Source organism: Gobio gobio (genome assembly GCF_949357685.1).
Source record: "Gobio gobio genome assembly, chromosome: 21".
NCBI lineage: Eukaryota > Metazoa > Chordata > Actinopteri > Cypriniformes > Gobionidae > Gobio > Gobio gobio.
Genome location: NC_137117.1, coordinates 35,687,019 through 35,706,180, shown reverse-complemented (window position 1 = coordinate 35,706,180; position 19,162 = coordinate 35,687,019). Strand labels below are relative to the sequence as shown.

The 19,162-nt window shown below is 39.6% G+C and overlaps 1 protein-coding gene across 1 annotated transcript in view; it reads left to right on the top strand.

Moving 5' to 3' along the window:
* Positions 1 to 13,575, top strand: part of spo11 (SPO11 initiator of meiotic double stranded breaks) — a gene marked incomplete at its 5' end in the record, with an annotated part of 29,526 nt that extends 15,951 nt beyond the window's left edge. The window contains 5 exons of the mRNA XM_079801846.1: positions 341 to 378; positions 1,607 to 1,683; positions 6,677 to 6,788; positions 6,940 to 7,085; positions 12,955 to 13,575. Of these exons, the coding sequence (XP_079657972.1) occupies positions 341 to 378; positions 1,607 to 1,683; positions 6,677 to 6,788; positions 6,940 to 7,059 (347 nt within the window). The 3' untranslated portion in view covers positions 7,060 to 7,085; positions 12,955 to 13,575. The remainder of the gene's footprint in view (positions 1 to 340; positions 379 to 1,606; positions 1,684 to 6,676; positions 6,789 to 6,939; positions 7,086 to 12,954) is intronic.
* Between the last annotated feature and the right edge of the window lie 5,587 nt (positions 13,576 to 19,162).

Below are 19,162 nucleotides of genomic sequence, written 5' to 3'. Positions count from 1 at the left end.
ATTTAGTGTTAAGGTCACTTCAAAAACGCCATGTTCCCTGCAAAATGTCATTTATACTCAGTAAAGTCATTGAACTACGAACACGCATGCATTTAACGCAAAGACAACAAACACAGGCGTGCTCAGAGTTGATCGTTCCCTGAGAATAACCAATCCTGCAGTGATTTTCATTTGTGGCCCCTGCTATTTCTGACACTGTCATTATCAATGACTCCAGCGCTCTCTGTACATGTGTAATGCTTTACTTTGTTCTCGGGCGAATTAAGTTGTCCCAAAGGATAATTGCAAGGGTATGGTGGTGATTGCAGAATCAGTCTTTCTCTCTCTTTTCTCCCCCCAGGCATCGAGATCATGTACATCTACAAGTATGGCTCACTGGTAAGTCCTGTTTCCTACTATTTCTGTGCAATTTCCAGTGAGGCCTGCAAAGACTTTTGCATTGCGGCGACATGTAATTATTCTTCTCTCTTTGTGGCAAGACAAAAAAGAGGAAGCACTCATTCATGAACTTAAAATTTAGCCTGTGGAAAAAGTAAAGCGTTTCTACATGTGTGTGTGTGTGTGTGTGTGTGTGTGTGTGTGTGTGTGTGTGTGTGTGTGTGTGTGTGTGTGTGTGTGTGTGTGTGTGTGTGTGTGTGTGTGTGTGTGTGTGTGTGTGTGTGTGTGTGTGACACATCTGCAGAGTATGTGGCTACAATTTGGCTTTTGAACTCCCTTTCAGATAAAGAATCCTGCAGTGCAAAAATCTTTTTCTTAATGAGTTTTTTTATATATAATGTTTAAAATATATCATATAAATTAAGAAATAATGATATACATATTACATATTTACACATTCAAAAGTTTGCGGTCGAAAGATGTTTTTATGTTTTGAAAGAAATCTCTTTTGCTCTCCAAAGCTGCATTTTTTTTTTTTAATCAAAAATGCAGTAAAACGGAATATTGTGAAATATTATTACATATTATTATGAGAAATATTGTTGAAATATTATTACAATGCTTTAAATATATTTTTGCTGCCCAAAAATAATGATTTGCTGCCCAAGAAAAAAAATATAAATATATATAATTTTTTTTTTTTTTTTGTGGAAACCATGATACATTTTTTTCAGGATTCTTTGATCAATTGGAAGTTCAAAAGAACATCATTTATTTGAAATAGAAATAGTTTGTAACATTATCAAATGAGTTCACTATCACTTTTGATCAATTTAATGTGTCTTTGCTGAATAACGTATTCATAAAAAAATCTAATCTATTTAACACCAAACATTTTAAGTTTTTTCATAAAAAATTTTTTTACAGAATTTTGAGATTTGTATTCAAGACAAGAAAAACAAAACCTTAATTCAAAATGTCACTGAAAGCAATACTTATCTTAAACGGTTTTGCTTCTCAGTTACATTTTTATTATTACATTTGATATTGAGAAGTAAATTATTTTTTGCAGGCGTTTCAAAGCATCCAGCGCATTAAAACGTACACATGCAGTGACTGCAACATTTCATATACTTAAACCTGAACATGTTCTTAGAAAATCATGTCGGCTTGTTTAATGTCTGTTGGCCGTCCAGCTTTAGGAACTCTAACTGTCATTTGTCCGCAGTCAATGGCCTTCGAGGCCCACAGTCTGACTGTCCCCAGTGTGCTGTGGTTGGGCCTCCTGCCTTCAGACATCCAGAGGTTTGGGAAAGTCAACTCATTACTCTGCTCTGTGGTTTGTGATTGAGGCTGGGCTTGCTCTGGTTTCCGTTTTCTGGGTTTTTTTTGTTTTGGTTTTTGTTGCTGTTGCTGTTTTTTATTTCCTTCCTCTTGAAAGCTATTTTTAAGCAGATGTGTCAACTGTCATGGACTTCAGAAATCAGAACCTCTTTTTAGGAAAATAGAGTAAACTACAGAAGAAAGTAATGTTAACTACCGGTGTTGGCGCCATGTACTTGATATGTTAAACACTGGCCACTTTACAAGTTACACTATCTAGTATCACTTGCATTTTTTGTGTGTGCTTTTTAGGAGGGTAATTAATGCCACACTGTTATAAATTGGCAATTTCCCATCTTTCAGCCCAGTTCTTAATTGGGTCTGTACAACATCACCCGAGAAAACTGAATCGGCTGTTTCAAATGCAGAAAGTGCACTTGATTATACTGCATGTCTGTATATAGACTCAGTTAAGACTACATTTTGATGACTTTCATTTAATTAAAGGGTAACTTCAGTGATTTAGCATTACGCTTTGTATCAGTAGAAACCCGGTAGTATATTCAAATTATGGTACTTTCCCCCTCACATCCCCCTGAGACGAGAGAATTATGCATTTTATTTCTGGAAAGAATCCTCCGATGACGCAAATATCGTCATTTTGCGTCATCTGAGGATTTTTTGGCCAGAGGCTAAAGACTACAGCCAGTAGATGGAGCTGTTCCGCATGTTTTTAACCCGCCCACAGGGGAGGGATCTCACTCACAGAATATAAATGTGCTCGCGGCTCGACCTCTGGCATTCATAACAGAGCGGTGCAGAGCAAAGTGAGTGTTTCAACTTTTCAATGAATTCCTATTAAAGTTTAGTTTCCATATGCGATCTGAAAACGTGGCAGACTGGACATGCGCCGAGAATGACTGTCACGCTTATCTCAGCTCTGCTCAGCTCTTCGCTCTCGTGATGAATGAAATCTGACTCCTGCTGCGTTTGTCCTGTGACTTTCGTTCGGCTCACTCACACTTTATTGAAAAGACACGTTCAGTTTTTAATTGTAGCGTTTATTAAACTGAACGAAATTGTTGTATTATTATGAAGATCAAAACGACGGTGGGGCGGTGTTGGGAGTGGCCTCGTTGGGCAGCGAAGCAAGTGCATTCTGGGAGTTGTTGTCTTTCATCCACATGAGACAAAAATACATTTTCTGTCTTTTCTCCGTCTAGAAGGCACTAAATTAAAAAATAATTTCACATTTCTACTACATAAATGACCCAGTTTAAATATACATTCATCTTCCCGGCGCTGAAGTGCCCCTTTAAGGTCATTATTTGATTTTAAAAAAAGGGGGTGTGACGAGATCTCGTGCTATTAAAACATGACATTTCTCATTAAGGTGAAAAGCTCATGATATCAGCAAAGACATTATATGTGACCCGTGCTGACAAAATTAGTCGAAAATGAGCACATTTTCAAAAATACATTATTGCTATTGCCCCACCTTATCAATAAAAGAGCCAATCGTTGATTAGTAAAGTATTGTGTCACTGCAGCTGCCGTTAGAAGCTCCGGTTGCTATAGAAACAGGCAGTGCTCTGAGACGCGCGCTTAGGACTGCTCATGCGCATTAGCTTCGTCTAGGCTGAGAAATGCAGGTTTTTGTCACGATTCAAGCGTTTAGAAACACAATTTATGAGACAGTTGTTGTCATGTTTCATTGGTGATTTCAAATATGAAATTTAATCGTAAGCTTGGTGAACAGTTTTGGAGAATTGGATGTTTCCCCATTCAAAGAGATAGGAGCTGCACTTGCCTGCCCGAGAGGCGTTTCAAAGATGGCCGCCGAGTGAAATGACTTGTCTTAAAGGGACTTTGATATCAACATATATCAATAGTCGAGTTTGTGGCAAAACATTTTACGGTGTTTGCATTATGTTGTCTGTCTCATACTCAGAAAGTAGAACTGAAATGACATTTGTGACAAGATAGGGCTGTCACAATACCTTGATTAAATTTGAGTATTGAAAAAAAATTAAAAAATCCTTGATTGCAATTCACCCATGTTGTTTACCAGCAATATACCGGAAGTGGGGCATTCCACGGACGAGACTCAATGGACTGCATTATTAGACCGATTTCTAAGGCTGCAGACGCTGCACGATATATTAAAACCATTTCACAGAGTTATTGTGAAATCACAAAGGCTGCGATTCAATTAAATAAATATACAGTGCATCCGGAAAGTATTCACAGCGCTTCCCTTTTTCCACATTTTGTTATTAATAAGTATTCACAGCCTTTGCCATGACACTCAAAGTTGAGCTCAGGTGCATCCTGTTTCCACTGATCATCCTTGAGATGTTTCTACAACTTGATTGGAGTCCACCTGTGGTAAATTCAGTTGATTGGACATGATTTGGAAAGGCACACACCTGTCTATATAAGGTCTCACAGTTAACAGTGCATATCAGAGCACAAACCAAGCCATGAAGTCCAAGGAATTGTCAGTAGACAAGTGAGACAGGATTGTATTGAGGCACAGATCTGGGGAAGGGTACAGAAAAATTTCTTCAGCATTGAAGCTCCCAATAAGCACAGTGGCCTCCATCATCCGTAAATGGAAGAAGTTTGGAACCACCAGGACTCTTCTGATGAAACAATGATTGAACTCTGTCATGTCTGGAGGAAACCAGGCACCCCTCATCACCTGGCCAATACCATCCCTACAGTGAATCATGGTGGTGGCAGCATCATGCTGTGGGGATGTTTTTCAGCAGCAGGAACTGGGAGACTAGTCAGGATCGAGGGAAAGATGAATGCAGCATGAAAACCTGCTCTGGAGTGCTCTGGACCTCAGACTGGGGCGAAGGTTCATCTTCCAACAGGACCACGACCCTAAGCACACAGCCAAGATAACAAAACAGTGGCTACGGGACAACTCTGTGAATGTCCTTGAGTGGCCCAGCCAGAGCCCAGACTTGCACCCGATTGAACATCTCTGGAGAGATCTGAAAATGGATTGCAAAGATTTCAAACAAACTTCTTTCACGTTGTCATTATGGGGTATTGTTTGGAGAATTTTGAGGAAAATAATTAATTTAATCCATTTTGGAATAAAGCTGTAACGTAACAAAATGTGGAAAAAGGTGAAGCGCTGTGAACACTTTCCGGATGCAATGTATGCGCTGCGGGTTTCTGAGTGATTTGTTGTTCATTGCAATGTCAAAATAAAAGTTTAAACCCTCAATCAGAGTTTGCATGTTTTGATGTCCATATGTCTAGTTCAAGAAATTACAATGGCTGTAGCATTTCTATTGTAAAGAAGTGGCCAAATATTAAAGATTAGTGAACACAATATCGTGTATCGTCTCGTGAGCCAAGTTTATCGTCACACCCCTAAAAAAAAAACTGCTGCCATGATTCATAGAAAATGTTCACAGACAAGTCAGCGCAACTTTAATTTGGCAGAATAAATAGCACTGACCCGAATCTATATAATAAACCTAATTTTCATAGCAAAGTGCAGTGTTGGCACCAAAAAGAATGACTTTAGCTACGTTTCCATTTAAAAGTTAAATGAAAAGCAAATTTAACTTCTTTTTTTATCTCAAAATTGGATTATCGCATAAAAAATTTTGAACATTAAGCAGCATTTCCATGTGTTCAAGAGAACAAAATCATCACTTCCTGGGAAATTGTCCCAAAATATTTGTAATAAAAATGATAGTTGCTGCAATTGGGAAAGCCACTGCATCTTCTTACATCATAAATTACTTGTGCCTCAGAGCTCGCTGACGAAACGTAATAAACGCTGTCATGTGATCTTGCGTTGGGTTCGGAAGGTGGATGCCTGGTGTTTGGGAACACAATCGTTTAAGATCTTATACCAAATCATTCTGATGATAGACTTTGACTCTGGCATTCCAGAATTACTAAAACATTTGAGATGCTGTGCAATGAAATTGTTCCTCTGGTTAGTCCAGTTATCCAATCACATCCACTGTTGAGGCAAAGTCACATGAGGGTTTGTTTTTGTTGCATATTGAGGGATTTATTTGGTAAATGTGTTTCCATCCTAGTTTATGTGCATTTTTAGGATGTATGCACAACTTTGAAACTTTAAATGCCCCCAATATTTTTTTAATATCCCAAAATTTGGGTGGATGGAAACATAACTACTGGATTGTAGGTTTTTGTATGCACAAACTGCATGTAAAAGTGGTCAGCTGTTTAGTGAATTCACCCGTCTGAATGACAGCATGCATTGAAAAAAGCGCTGGAAACATCCTCAGGTATTTTCGTTCTGATTCCGACAGCATCAGCACATTCATGCGGCCAGCTTCCTGCTCCACCTCATCCCAAAAACACTACCGAACTGAGATCCTGCACGGGTGCACGCATTTGCAAGGCACTGATGTCATGTTTGTAAAAGCAGGATTTGTAGAACAACACACTATCCTTAAACTCTACATGAAATTAGGATTACTGCTCACAGATGTATTGAATTAAAATGGACTCAATTATGTTTTTCAGTTCTCTGATTGAATCTGATTCTCCGTAGTATGATAGCTGATCAGAATTGATTCCGATTGTGTATTCAGAGATGCTCTTATGCACAATGCCTTTATTTTTTATATTTCTGCCTGATGAAAGGTGAAAAAATCAGCTGTTTCTAAGGTGTGGGAAACAGCATGTGGTACTTCCAAACTCGTATCACACGCCTTCCCAACTGCAACACTTCATGATCATGTCTGGATGCTTAAAGAAATTATTTTGCACAAATATTTATGTGCTGTTGTATTGAACCCAGATTAGTTCCAATCACTTGAGCCTCTATCTGCATCGACTAACACTAGTACTAAATAAAGTGGCCAGCAACTATATGTAAGAGTAAATAGCTGAGATCATGTTTGTGTGTGTGTGTGTTGTTATGAATGCATAAGGACTCACGGTGTCTGTTTGTGAATGGCTGTCACAGGTACAGAGTGCCAGAGGAAACTTTTATTCCATTGTCTCAAGCAGATGAGAAGAAAATCAACAGCTTGAGGAACCGAAACTACATCACATGCCATCCTGAATGGGAGAAAGAGGTGCCTCATGCATGCCTCTGTGAATTTAATATATGGCAAAGTCTATATGTAAAGAAAGAACAGACAATATGGCCAAAGATGTTTTTGTGACAGTGGCCTAGAATGTGTATGATGTCACCTAATCTATGTGCGTTGTGTGAATTTTTTTCAGATAGAAACGATGCAGAGACTGAAGCAGAAAGCTGAGATCCAGTCCCTGGCATCTATCGCCCCTCATTTCCTCACTCGAGTCTACCTGCCTAACAAACTGCGCTATGGAGGCTGGATATGAGCATCTGCCGCCCTCTACTGGAACATGTATGTCGCACATGTAGCGTATGCTGCATGATTTAATACTGTGAATATGTTACAGCGTGTCCACTGGATGTTAGATGAGCAGTTGTGTTGGATTACCGTCACTGTAGACTATGAGTTATGAGCTTTTATACTACGGGGCCGTTGAATGCTTGAATCTGATTGGTTGATGAACGTTCTGAGGTGTGCAATTATTTTCTGGGAGATGCACAGTGAACGTAGTTCCAGGCAGCTCTTGACCGCATTACAGTTCCATATCACTGCGCATAGTTAACTGTAATAATGGAGATTTTCCTAAAGTTAATTTTAATATTTACGGGAACTATAAAACGTTCAACAAATGGGCGGCAGGAGTATTAGACGGTCCAGATGAAGAACAACATAAACGGAAGCGGACATCAAAGACAGCCGGCAACAACAAAAGACATAAAATGATTAGCGAAGAACAGCTAGACATACTCGAGGGAGAAAAACACGAAGAAAACACCAAAAAAACAACAGCTTGGGCAGTTAATGTGTTTAACGACTGGCTTAAAGCCACTATAGCGAGGTAATAACAGCGCTGTTTAGAGACGCACAGAGGTAGCCTCTCTCTCTCTCTCTCTCTCTCTCTCTCTCTCTCGCTCGCTCTCTTTCGGAACTAGCAAAAGAGCCGTTGGATGAGACGCGGAAGAAATAGTCCTACTCACAATAGCGATTTAAGTACAAAAACCGGACGAATCCCTTTAAATATATAATCGGATCGATGTCTTGAGGTGTGGTAACCGTAGCATAAGCGGAATAATGTATTATTATACATTAATACATGTATTAATGTATTAATACATGTATTAATGTATACATGCTTCGCGTCGTGACCGCATCACCACCTCGGGTGTGCATTATCATTCTAATAATTGAACGGCCCGGAGTCAATTATTCCTTACGAATATGCCATACATCAGCTGAGCTGTGATGTTGAAGCTGCTCTTGACTGTCACGTTTGCATTGGCTGTGAATATAATGGAATAAATAAACGAAACAAATCTTTCCCTTTCATGAACGTCGCTTTTTTATATTTTAAAATACCATTTAAATCATGGTTAAGGCCCTTGCACACTGAGTCCGATATTCGCATGTGAAATTTTCGCACGTCAAAAAATAAATTCGACCACACGTTATGTCAGTCATGCTTGCACACTGCCTCCGAAACTTTCGTCCGTCAAAAAAAAAAATTCGGAACAGGTTCGATTTTCTGCGTTTTTCGCATCCGTTTTCCCATCTACAGTGCTGATGCCCAACCTAAACTGCTGGCAGTGGTGGTGAATGAATCGCCAGTGCTCAGATACCTACAATTATATATAGCCTACAAATATTATTGTATCAAAAATACTACTAATATTATTATATCACAGCTATAATTATAGCACACCAAGTCCCTGTAAACCGTGTGTGTGTGTGTGTGTGTGTGTGTGTGTGTGTGTGTGTGTGTGTGTGTGTGTGTGTGTGTGTGTGTGTGTGTGTGTGTGTGTGTGTGTGTGTGTGTGTGTGTGTGTGTGTGTGTGTGTGTGTGTGTGTGTGTGTGTGTGTGTGTGTGTGTGTGTGTGTGTGTGCGTGTGTGCGTGCTCGCGGATCCCTGGGATCAATTGATTCATGGAAATTGGTGGTCTTCTTTTTAATATGTGGCTCCGGTATCGCTAGCAAAGCATCAAACTGAGTCACTGACATTCTAAAGTAAACTTTGAATCGGTCTGGATAATCCCGCAGCTCCTTGATAAGGAGGTGGAACTCTCCTTCCTCTCTAACGTTACGCGATCGCAGGAGTGGATGATGGACCCATTATTTCCTCTTTCTTTTTTTCTTTTTAAGAAGAGAGAGGACAAAAAAATCATCCTCACTACTTGAAGACGGCATTTTGTATTGTTTTGCGTTTTTTTTCATAACGCATTCATTAATACACATCGGACTCAGTGTGCAAGGTCTCTGTGCGTGACGAATTTTTCGGATCACTAATACGAAAAAACGCAGGCGAAAATTTCGGACTCAGTGTGCAAAGGCCTTTACGGTGATTTCCCAGAAAGTTCAAGTTAATGGTAGGGTAGGCAATTTCGGAGAGGCTAGCAATACTTCAGCACAAATACTTTCTAAGAACACCAACCTCGGGTACAAAGAAAAATGGTGTCATGATATTCCCACCCATATTTCGTGATGTGTATGCGCAATACTTCAGAATCTGATCACCTTATTTTATTACAGAACTGCAAGAATATAATAGAAACAACATATCACATTAAAGAGCATTAAAATTAGACAAAGCTTAAAATATTAGCTAAAGTCTATTTTGGGGGGGATTCAATTAAAGTCCCTGTAGTCAATAATTGTATCCTTTAAAACTCATCTTTGATCACCAAAATGACATATTTACACTTGTGATCACACTTGACAGGTTTTTTTTTAAGCTGCCAACATCTGTTTTACATTATAATCCTATGGAGTAAAGGTTTTCAAAAAAGTAGTGAGCGCTTCTTTAAACGCCAACGCCTTTTTCTGCAGCTCAGCGCGTCTTTTCAAGTTGAAAAAATGTTTAAATAAAAACGCCCTACATCAAACGCTTTTTTGACAGCTGACCAATGACAAGCGAGACCTGACTCATTTCCATAACAACAAGAAAAATGGAGAAGGTGCCGGTAGATCGACTAAACAGCAGTGGCAGGTCTTCAAACTGACTTTTGTTAAGTCTAAAATATGCCGCAAACCGGGCATCATCCAACTGGAGCACCTGGACTAAATTATTAGGACCATATTGTTTTCTTCCCCATATAATGTCATGCACCCACAAACGTCGTTGTGAACTGACATTCTCCTCCCCGTTAAATTCAAGAGTCAACTTTCTCTTTCTCGATATTTTGTATCTCTGCACCACACAGCACTCTTGTGGCAGCTGTTGTTATAGCAACAAAAGACTAGTGATGGGCAGACCGAGGCTTTGCGAAGCACTGAAACAGTTGAAGCAAATGTGCCATATTGTTTCGAAGCTTCGAATCAATCCGATACCCGTCTCTACGGCGACACCAAGTGGTCACTTGCATGTGTTGATCTGAAATAACCTTGACAATGATCCATGGAGAAAAGAAAAAAAAGTTTTTAACATCTGTCTGACAACCAGTGCTGTGCACAGACATTTTGAGGGGCAGTGGCACAAACCAAAAAAAGGGGCACTGGGGTGGGGTGGCATTGGGGGTGAGGATTGGGTGCTTGTCCATACAAATTATCCATCTTACTTTTACTATTCAGTCAAAACAGTTTTGATCTAATTTTGTGTCTATCGAAAATAGTGATTGGCCTATATGACATTGTATTATGTTGAATATCAAAGTTTGTGTGTCTATTTGTTAATGAGGGATTTGTGGAGTAAATGTGATAGCTTTTATTTTGAAGTAAAAAGATAAAATTAGACTCTTGGGGTAAGATGACCCAGCCATATTTGGCACAGAAGGCCCCACGGGGCATGTTGTTACTGGTGTTATTGTTTTTCAATGTAATACCTATTACAATTAACGGGGCTTAATATTTTCATGAATTAGATGTACATTTCAGGCGTCTTCACTTTCATTAAAACGGTTAATTGAGTGAAAGTCTATTATGACTAAATCTATTATGTTTTTTTTATTTTTTATTATGACATATCTTCAATTAAAATATGGGCAATTGAATAAGTAAATATTGATATGCTTGTACATAAGTCCATAAGTACAAAAAAAAATGTACCTTTCAGATGATTATCTTTTAATGGGATTCAGATTTTTCTGTTATCAGTTATTCAATTATTCTACTAAATTGTCAAAATAAAATTTTAAGTAGAATATTTTTAGTATTTTACCTTAATGACACTTTAATGTAATATGAAATTAGTTATATGAAATTAGGCCTATATATTATATATGTATATATATAAGTGTCATCAACAGCAAAGTTGGTGTTATTTATATTAGATCAGATCGGGTAGCTACAAAAATTTGATTAGACAAGAATTATAATTCTCTTCCAAGAACGTGTATTTTGTAAAAGTTGTTAGCACTATTAGAAGATCAGAAGCAAAATAATACCGCCAGAAATACAAAAACAAACTACCAAATTACTAATTCCGCGGATTGTAATGCATACCGTGAATGCGACGACATTCTGGAACTGTCGAATCTGCTTTCCAGATTTCTGCGCACAGACTCTGAGTGACGCTGGGGAGCGTGTTATTTTATAACATTTATAAAATAAATAAAGCCACAATGTGTCACATTTGTTACATACAATTTTTAATCAAAAATATGATTTGCTCTGCTGTTGAAGGACTTAGCCGACTTCTTTTTTTACATATAATTTCTCCAGCCTTTGAAAAAATCCTCTCACAAAGACACTTGTTGCTGGCATGCACAAATATTTTTTAGCAAGTACATACAAATGAGGGAAAATCACTGCTATCATAAAATCACTGCTATCACAAAATCACTGCTATCACAAAATCTCTCTCCTCTCACAAAAACCCACGAGGTGAAGACGGATTAACTTCACTTTTAAACTGTGGGGAATTAGGTTTATACAGATGTGTGACTGTGTGTTTTTTTCCCGCCCCTTTCAATCAAACGCAGTTTCGACAGACGCCACCTGATGAAACACTTGAAGCTTCATTTAGCCGTAGTCACGTGACATGGGTGTTTCGAATCACAGTTCGGAGCAGTGTTTCGAAACGCCAACAAAGTGCCGGAACGCCAGTTTTGCGTCAGCCATCCCTACAAAAGACGCCCTCAGCTGCTATTTGGAACCAAACCAAATGTATTTTTTTACTAAAACGTTTTGTTTTTTATTCATGCCTTACAATAGCTTTAACTCTTTCCCTGCCAAACACAAAATTTTCTGTTATTTGTGAGAAAACGCTTCCCTGTCAGACAGAATTTTCCGGGTTTCCACTGTTATACGCTAGTGAGCGATACTACGCATCTTCTGAATGAGTACAAGATCAAAACACAGGCGAAGAAAACGCAGAAAAACAAGCGATCGTAAGCAGATGCATATGTAAAATAATGCGATCACCAACATTAAACAGCATAAATCAAAACTGCCTAATGTTACTGAATGAAATGTCGACCCAGGAAGAGTGATAGGACTGAAGCTTTGGGGGTGTTGATGGACTTGATCTACTCCATCTGTGTTTGATCATCGCTCTGAATCAGATCTGGATGTAGTCTTTGACAAAAACATGATTTTCTCAGCTTTTTGTTCAAAATGTTGCTTTTTTTATGAAATTTACCCATATTCAAGTGTTGATAAAATAGGAATGGATTTTTTTTAAAATGCTGGCAGGGAAAGGGTTAATGTAACTCTACACCCTTGCTTAATTTAGTATACATGGATCTATGAATATGCAAATGAGCCCCGCCTCCACTCACTCACACAGCCTCGCCTACAAGGGTAATGCGTTTATGTATCGCTCTTTAAAACGTTGCACACAGCTAATAATGTGCTGCTAATGTTACACAAACCATGTGACCATTTGTCCTCTCCTTCTAGAAATCAGCATCCTTAATCAGCATCCTTACAAACGCTTTGAACAACTCAGAATGTCAGTGGAGAAAGGCCTATAGTTCATCATAACATCATAATATACATCATAATCCACCCGCCCTATTGCTAAATGTACATGATTTTTCATACCAACATGAAAATATACCGGGATAACCTGTATGTAAACTTTTGAGCACGACTGTATGTACGTTTTAATATTTTGACCACTTCTATTATTGATGTGATGAGAGTTTCAACCAGTATAACAAGTAGTGTTACCTTAAAGTAGTTTAAGACTGTATTGCCCGATATCTGATTTTACAGTTTTTTATTCCAGGAAATGCCCTGCGTTACGAGGTTCTGACCAGCAGATGTCAGCATGCCCTCCCTCTTTGACTGATGGGTGCATATGAGAAGACCCCATGTTACCATGACGACCGGCTAGCCATTTTGAGATGTGTGTGTGTGTACTGGTATGACAGAGTAACTGACACCCTTACCATGTTTTATAGGCTACACTTTTGAAGGATATAGCAGCTTAATTTCTCAAAAGGCTTACAGAATTTTTGATTAATTCAAAGTATTAAATTTGCTTAGTTGAAAACATACATTTATAATGTTCCATGACCCTCATGTTTATGTTAGTTTAAGTGTATATAGTTTTCCGTTTACAATGTATTGTTGTTGTTGTTGTATATAGATATGGTTACATATTTATTTATGTTTTCTTAAGTTCTATATTCATTGTGGCAGTTTGCATGTGGTAACTTGACAGATTTAACTCAGTTATGATATCCAGTTCCCAGCAGAGTTTTGATAATGTGCATAACTGTGGAATGGAGGGGGAGACCGCGAATATCAGTTTGATCGCTTTTGTAAGATCACAGGCACAGCCCTGTGCATATAAAGATGGTTATACCTGTAGTTGAATGCACAAATAAAGGCAGAAACATTTGTACATCCGCTTCAGCTCATTTGAAAAATCATTTTTTGCACCAGCGTAGCTTAAGTTATACAGGGTTTACCGTTTCAGACAGTTTCCGTGACAACAGCCACCACATAAACACAAGAAAGCAAACCGACTCAACAGTATCAGTGTTTTTACTCGTAAGATGAACAGAGTGAACCAACCATAGACAGTAAAAGAAATGGACACAGCGACCCCATAGACTTCAACGGGGAAAAGTGAAGTCAGGTAGAAGCATCACTTCCTGATGGCTGATGTACTGCGCAGCCTCAGACTGAGCTTGACCCAGTGTTGCCAAATATTTTCCAAGGAAAGTAACTAAAGCCTGCCCAAAAAGTCGCTAAATGTCGCTAGATGACATGCGTCAATTAGCATATCCATGACCGCGTCGTCTTTGCATCCTGCCTGCCTGATGTGCTTTCTCTCTTAATCTGTGCTCACATACTGTATTTTAAAATAATACAATACAGCCAACTGTCCAATAAATATGTTCTCATTTCCTATATCTTTTTTTCATACATTAGAACGAGTATGATATAGTTAATGACAAATTTTTTTTTAACAAACTTTTTTTAAGCTCTGTGATAGTGAGTAAAACAAAGAAAGCAGATAAGTGATTGTTCCGTGGCAACCCTGTGTGCTCATGTGTAGCTCGCACATTCCCGTCTGTGTGTGTTCAACGGCAGGCGCTGCTCCTCTCAGCCACAGCCACTCACTGAACAGGGTAAACGCAGAGAGAGGTGTGACGGCAGGGAGAAAGCAAGACCTCGCGCTCGCAGAACAGTAGCCTATTGGCGACATTTGTAAAATAAAGTATAGCTGACGTTTGTCCAAAAAGTCGCTAGATTTGTCGCTAGTCGCTTTTTTGAAAAAAAGGCACTAAAGGGGTCTGAAAAGTTGCTAAATATAGCGACAAAGTCGCTAAGTTGGCAACACTGGCTAGACCATGTAGATGTGACGTGAGCAACCTGTCTGACAGTTGTAAGTCTTCTAGTAGTTGTGCAAAGTGAAATCTGAATCACGTTGTTGAAATATTTTGTCCAGTTGCTTTTGGCTCTCTATGGGCTTCTCCACATGCTTCTCCCTTGACTTTATCGGACTTTATGCCTCCACGTCCCCCAGATTGCCTCATAGACAGTAAAAGATTGCCTGTGAGCTTCTCCTCCTGTCTATACGGTAATTTCTCTATTATGCGCCGGTTGTCGCGTGGTTATGACGCAATCGTTAGCCTATTTTTTATAAAAGCGGCTTTAATGGGCGATAGTGTAAGATACAAGGTAATGGAGCCTTTTATACATTGTCGTGTTTCTTAAGAAATAAACAATGGACAAATGGAGTCTTTAAACCCCTCAGATGCAAAGTTATTCGCTGTCAAAGTGACGCCAAAATGAATGGGAGTCAATGGGATGCTAACAGCAGGTGATGGCTTGGTTAGCAATGACTGCCCCTATGGAAGGTACGCTTTCTTTCTTTTTTGGCTGGCGTCGCATCATCCAGGTGGATGCTGCACATTGGTGGTGGTTGAGGAGATTCCCCCCTTCTATATGTAAAGCGCTTTGAGTGCCTAGAAAAGCGCTATATAAATGTAACAAATTAATTAATTATTTCTGGGGGCTGGATTACCCCCTTGGTTATAACCCGTGCCCACACTCTAGTGGCGAGTTTCTCCTCTTCCTCTCCACGAGCGAAACAACCGACGGAGCGCCGCGGAGACTATCGACAGGAGCACAGGAGGTGATCCCGCGGGCGAGGACGACCGACTACACTACTGGATGCAACAACTCAGATATTCGTGATTGAATCGCTGGTGACCGATGGGCCTCTGTGTGTTGAGATTCTCGCGGGATTGCCGGAAGGAGGTCAGCTCCTCTCGTGAGGTTTGGTGAGTGGAGAATCACTTCATAATAATAATTATATTTGACAGCTTCACTCATCACGGAGCTGATGAAGCACCTTGGTGGCGGGTGACTGGGCCCGCGGGATGTGGGATAGTGTTGGTGATGTGTGTGTCCCTCCACCCCAGATGTGTGGGAATGACCCTGGCCGTCCGGTGGGGTGACACCCGCACTCACTCTCCGCCCAAGTGAAGCTCCGACCGCAGCGAGACGCTGCTTTATCTCTCTCAGTCCCGCAGTGAAGATCAACAGTGAAGCCTCCGCGGTGGGGACGGACGGGGTTCAGCGCAGCTTCTCACGGGATCGCGGACTCGCGCTCGGGAGCTGTTGAGCCGAGAGCCCGTGTGAACCGGTTGTCTGGGGGGGGTTTGGTGCTGGTCCTCTTGGGGTTTCGGCCTCATATACCCCTTTTCCACCAAAGCAGAGCCAGAGCTAGATCAGAGCCAGAGCCTAGTTTCAAATCGGTTCTTTGTGTTTCCACACCCAAAGCCCAGCTCCGAGCCAGGAAAAGTGGTTCTTAAGTAGCACCAAAACATTGCTGGGCTAGAACAGGGCTAGAAGTAAGAGCCGATTACGTCAGGCGCTGGGGGCGGGGTCAACAAGACGAACACAAACTGGAGATCCGCCATGTTTGAAATAGCAGCTAATGGAGCTAACAGCTGCTGCTCGTTTGTAATCTCCGTCTATACAAATTACGGCGAACTGCATGAATGCGTTGGATTCGCTGTGTTTTCGTTGTGTTTTGATGCCGATGTAGGATCGTAAAGCCATGTGAATCAATAGTAACGCAACGTTTGCATTGTTGATGGAAGGCTTGTTCGCAGCGGTGCTGTGCAGAGACCGATCGCCGTATGACAACGAGTCCAGCGAGAGCATATGACTCCTTATGCTTTTGATTCACTCATGCGTTTTTTATCATACGTGGATCGGTGTGCGCAGCGCCGATGCATCTCGAACAAGCCTGGTGTGTGTGTGTGTTTCCCGCTGCCCAGGGTTGCCAGGTTTTCACAACAAAACCCGCCCAATTGCTACTCAAAACAAGCCCAATCGCGTTTCAGGGGGGCTTCCCCGGTAAAAATCACATTTGGGGGTAAAATATGTGTTTTTTTGGCATGGTTGCCTACTAAAATTCGCATTCCCGGGGCTAAATATCACATAATTGGGGTCGCTTCAAGCCGCGGTCATGAAAAAAAGCCTGCGGCATAACCGTAGACTTGGCAACACTGCCGCTGCCTCGCTAGCGTTGCTGAGAAAGATGAGACGTATACAGTGACGTAAGACATGGCTCTGCTGTGGCTCTCAGCAAGTGGAAAAGCAAACGGTTCTTAGAAGCTCCTCAGTCGAACCAACTATGAACTGGGACTAGCTCTGGCTCTGAATTAGCTCTAGCACTGCCTTGGTGGAAAAGGGGTAATAGGGGATCAGCATCAGGAGCTTCTCAGACCGCTCGGTGGAGCTGGCAGGAGGCCGACATCTGCCCGTGCTGTGATGAGTGACAACAATAATAAAAATAACTATAATAATAATAATATATAGAAAATATTAAAATTACAACTAAACTGATAACAAATAATAATACAATTATAATAATAAATGTAAATAATAATATTTGAATACACAGGCTACATTTGACAAATAAATAACTAGTAATGTGCTGAATAAAACATTGCTTCAGTGTTTTTATGTCTTGTGTTGATGTGGAGTGTGCGGCTGTTTAGCATCTCATAAATTAAATGTTGAGCAGCAGTAACAACCTCAAACATCTGCTTCACCCTGCCAAGCATTGTTCAGTTTTCTATAATAACAAAAATAAATGTACTGTATTACAAATGTTCGTTATCTTTTTGTGTCCTACATTATTGACTTTTCACAGGTTTACCTTCGCTTGTTTGTTGACAGTCCTGTGGGTCATAAGTTCATGAATGTAATGACGTTTATTAAGCGCGAGAGGGCGCAGTTTAGTCATTTTTGTGCTATTCAGAGAACATGACGGCTTCGGCCCACCGTCTCTTGTGAGGTTTAACCTGGGCTGCATCATATCCTCCTGAGACCCAGAATTTTTTTTTATTTTCAAAAAAAAAAAGAAAAAATATTATATTTTTTTCATGTCATTACATTGTTTAGAACAAGAAACAAATGGAAAAATGAAATGATGTGGCTTTTTTCATTGACCAATCTTCAGGATTTATTTTAACCAAACTTTGTATAAAGATGATTCTCAACTATGTTATGAAAGATATAACAGAATGAATTGACTTACCATTTTACTTTATGCAGTATGTGTGGGTAAATGGCCTTACATGGGTTTTCCCATTGCAATTCAATGCAATGTATCCGATAAATGATAGGGAGTGTCTCTAATTTGCATATTAATGTGTTCTTGGACAACATGCAATGAAGAAAGACGTTTAATAATGGGAGTAATAACTGCCAACATTTTCATAATATCTAATATTTCATAGGAATATTATTATATATTTCTTTCCCTACTCACTGTTGTGTCTCCTGATAAACATGATTTAAGTCCTGGTGCCCTGTTTTGTATCAAAGTCATCTTTTGATTAGAAACCCCATAACATTTTCCTGAGATGTTGATTTATAACAAACAATGTGAAAAAAGTCAAATTTAAATGATTTCATAATGTTATCATATTTCCATAAGACTGCTAAATTTCCTGGTGAAACCTCCCAACATTTGGTATCTCTGAATGTGCTCTTTACAAGACGTCCAGATGTAAAACTGACACATTGTCAGAGAAACTCACTTAAATATAATGTCTACTACAGTCTATTCCTGGGTCCCAGGAGCATATTTGATTTCAAATGTCTCGAAATTATCAACACTATCAATTTTCACTGAAAAAGCTGTACACAACCTACATGCCTCCTCTCGTCTGATTGATAGTTTATACTTTGTTAGCAAGTAAAACGCCCTTTAGTATCATTAAAAAAGGTTGTGATAGCCCATGTGTATTTTTGCTGTGGAATCCTTAATCATTTTTATAAATTAAACAGGAAAGAATACCTATTTACAAATGAACACGTACTGGATTGAAAAAATGTATTTGATTATCCATATATCTTTTTTATGTGAGTATCAAATATGATCCATCAGGCTTTTGAGCATATATCATTACGTTTTGCACCCATAATCAAAACTACAGAGCTTTGACCACAAAACTAAGCATTTAATTATCATCTTAATAAGACTGGGAGATATAGAGTGACAACTGATATTTATATGCATTGTTTGCAAGTATCTGCTGTTATAAAGATCTCATTGATTTACAATACATTTGCAATATACATTTCAGCAACTGCAGCAAATTGCATATTTTTGCTCAGTTTGGGCCTTTGAATGATTGAGGTTTTTTTCCCCCTCATGTATGAGTTCCATATCCTCACTATATCATATGAGCCTTAAAATCCAAATCTTATACTCAACAAAAACTAAACCATCCCGTTTCAGAAAATTTGACATTTTAATGCAGTATGTCGGGCTTATAAGAAAAGACATGCTTGTTCATGCAGACATGCATCGTCTTTTGTCCTTAATAATGCTACTTGATTCATTTTCGGACGCTGAGGTCTCGTGTCCCTCAGATCAGGAGTTTTCAAACGGGTCCGGGGACCCCCAGGGGTCCTTCAGAAGGTTCTAAGGGGTCCCCAGAAAATTTCATAGA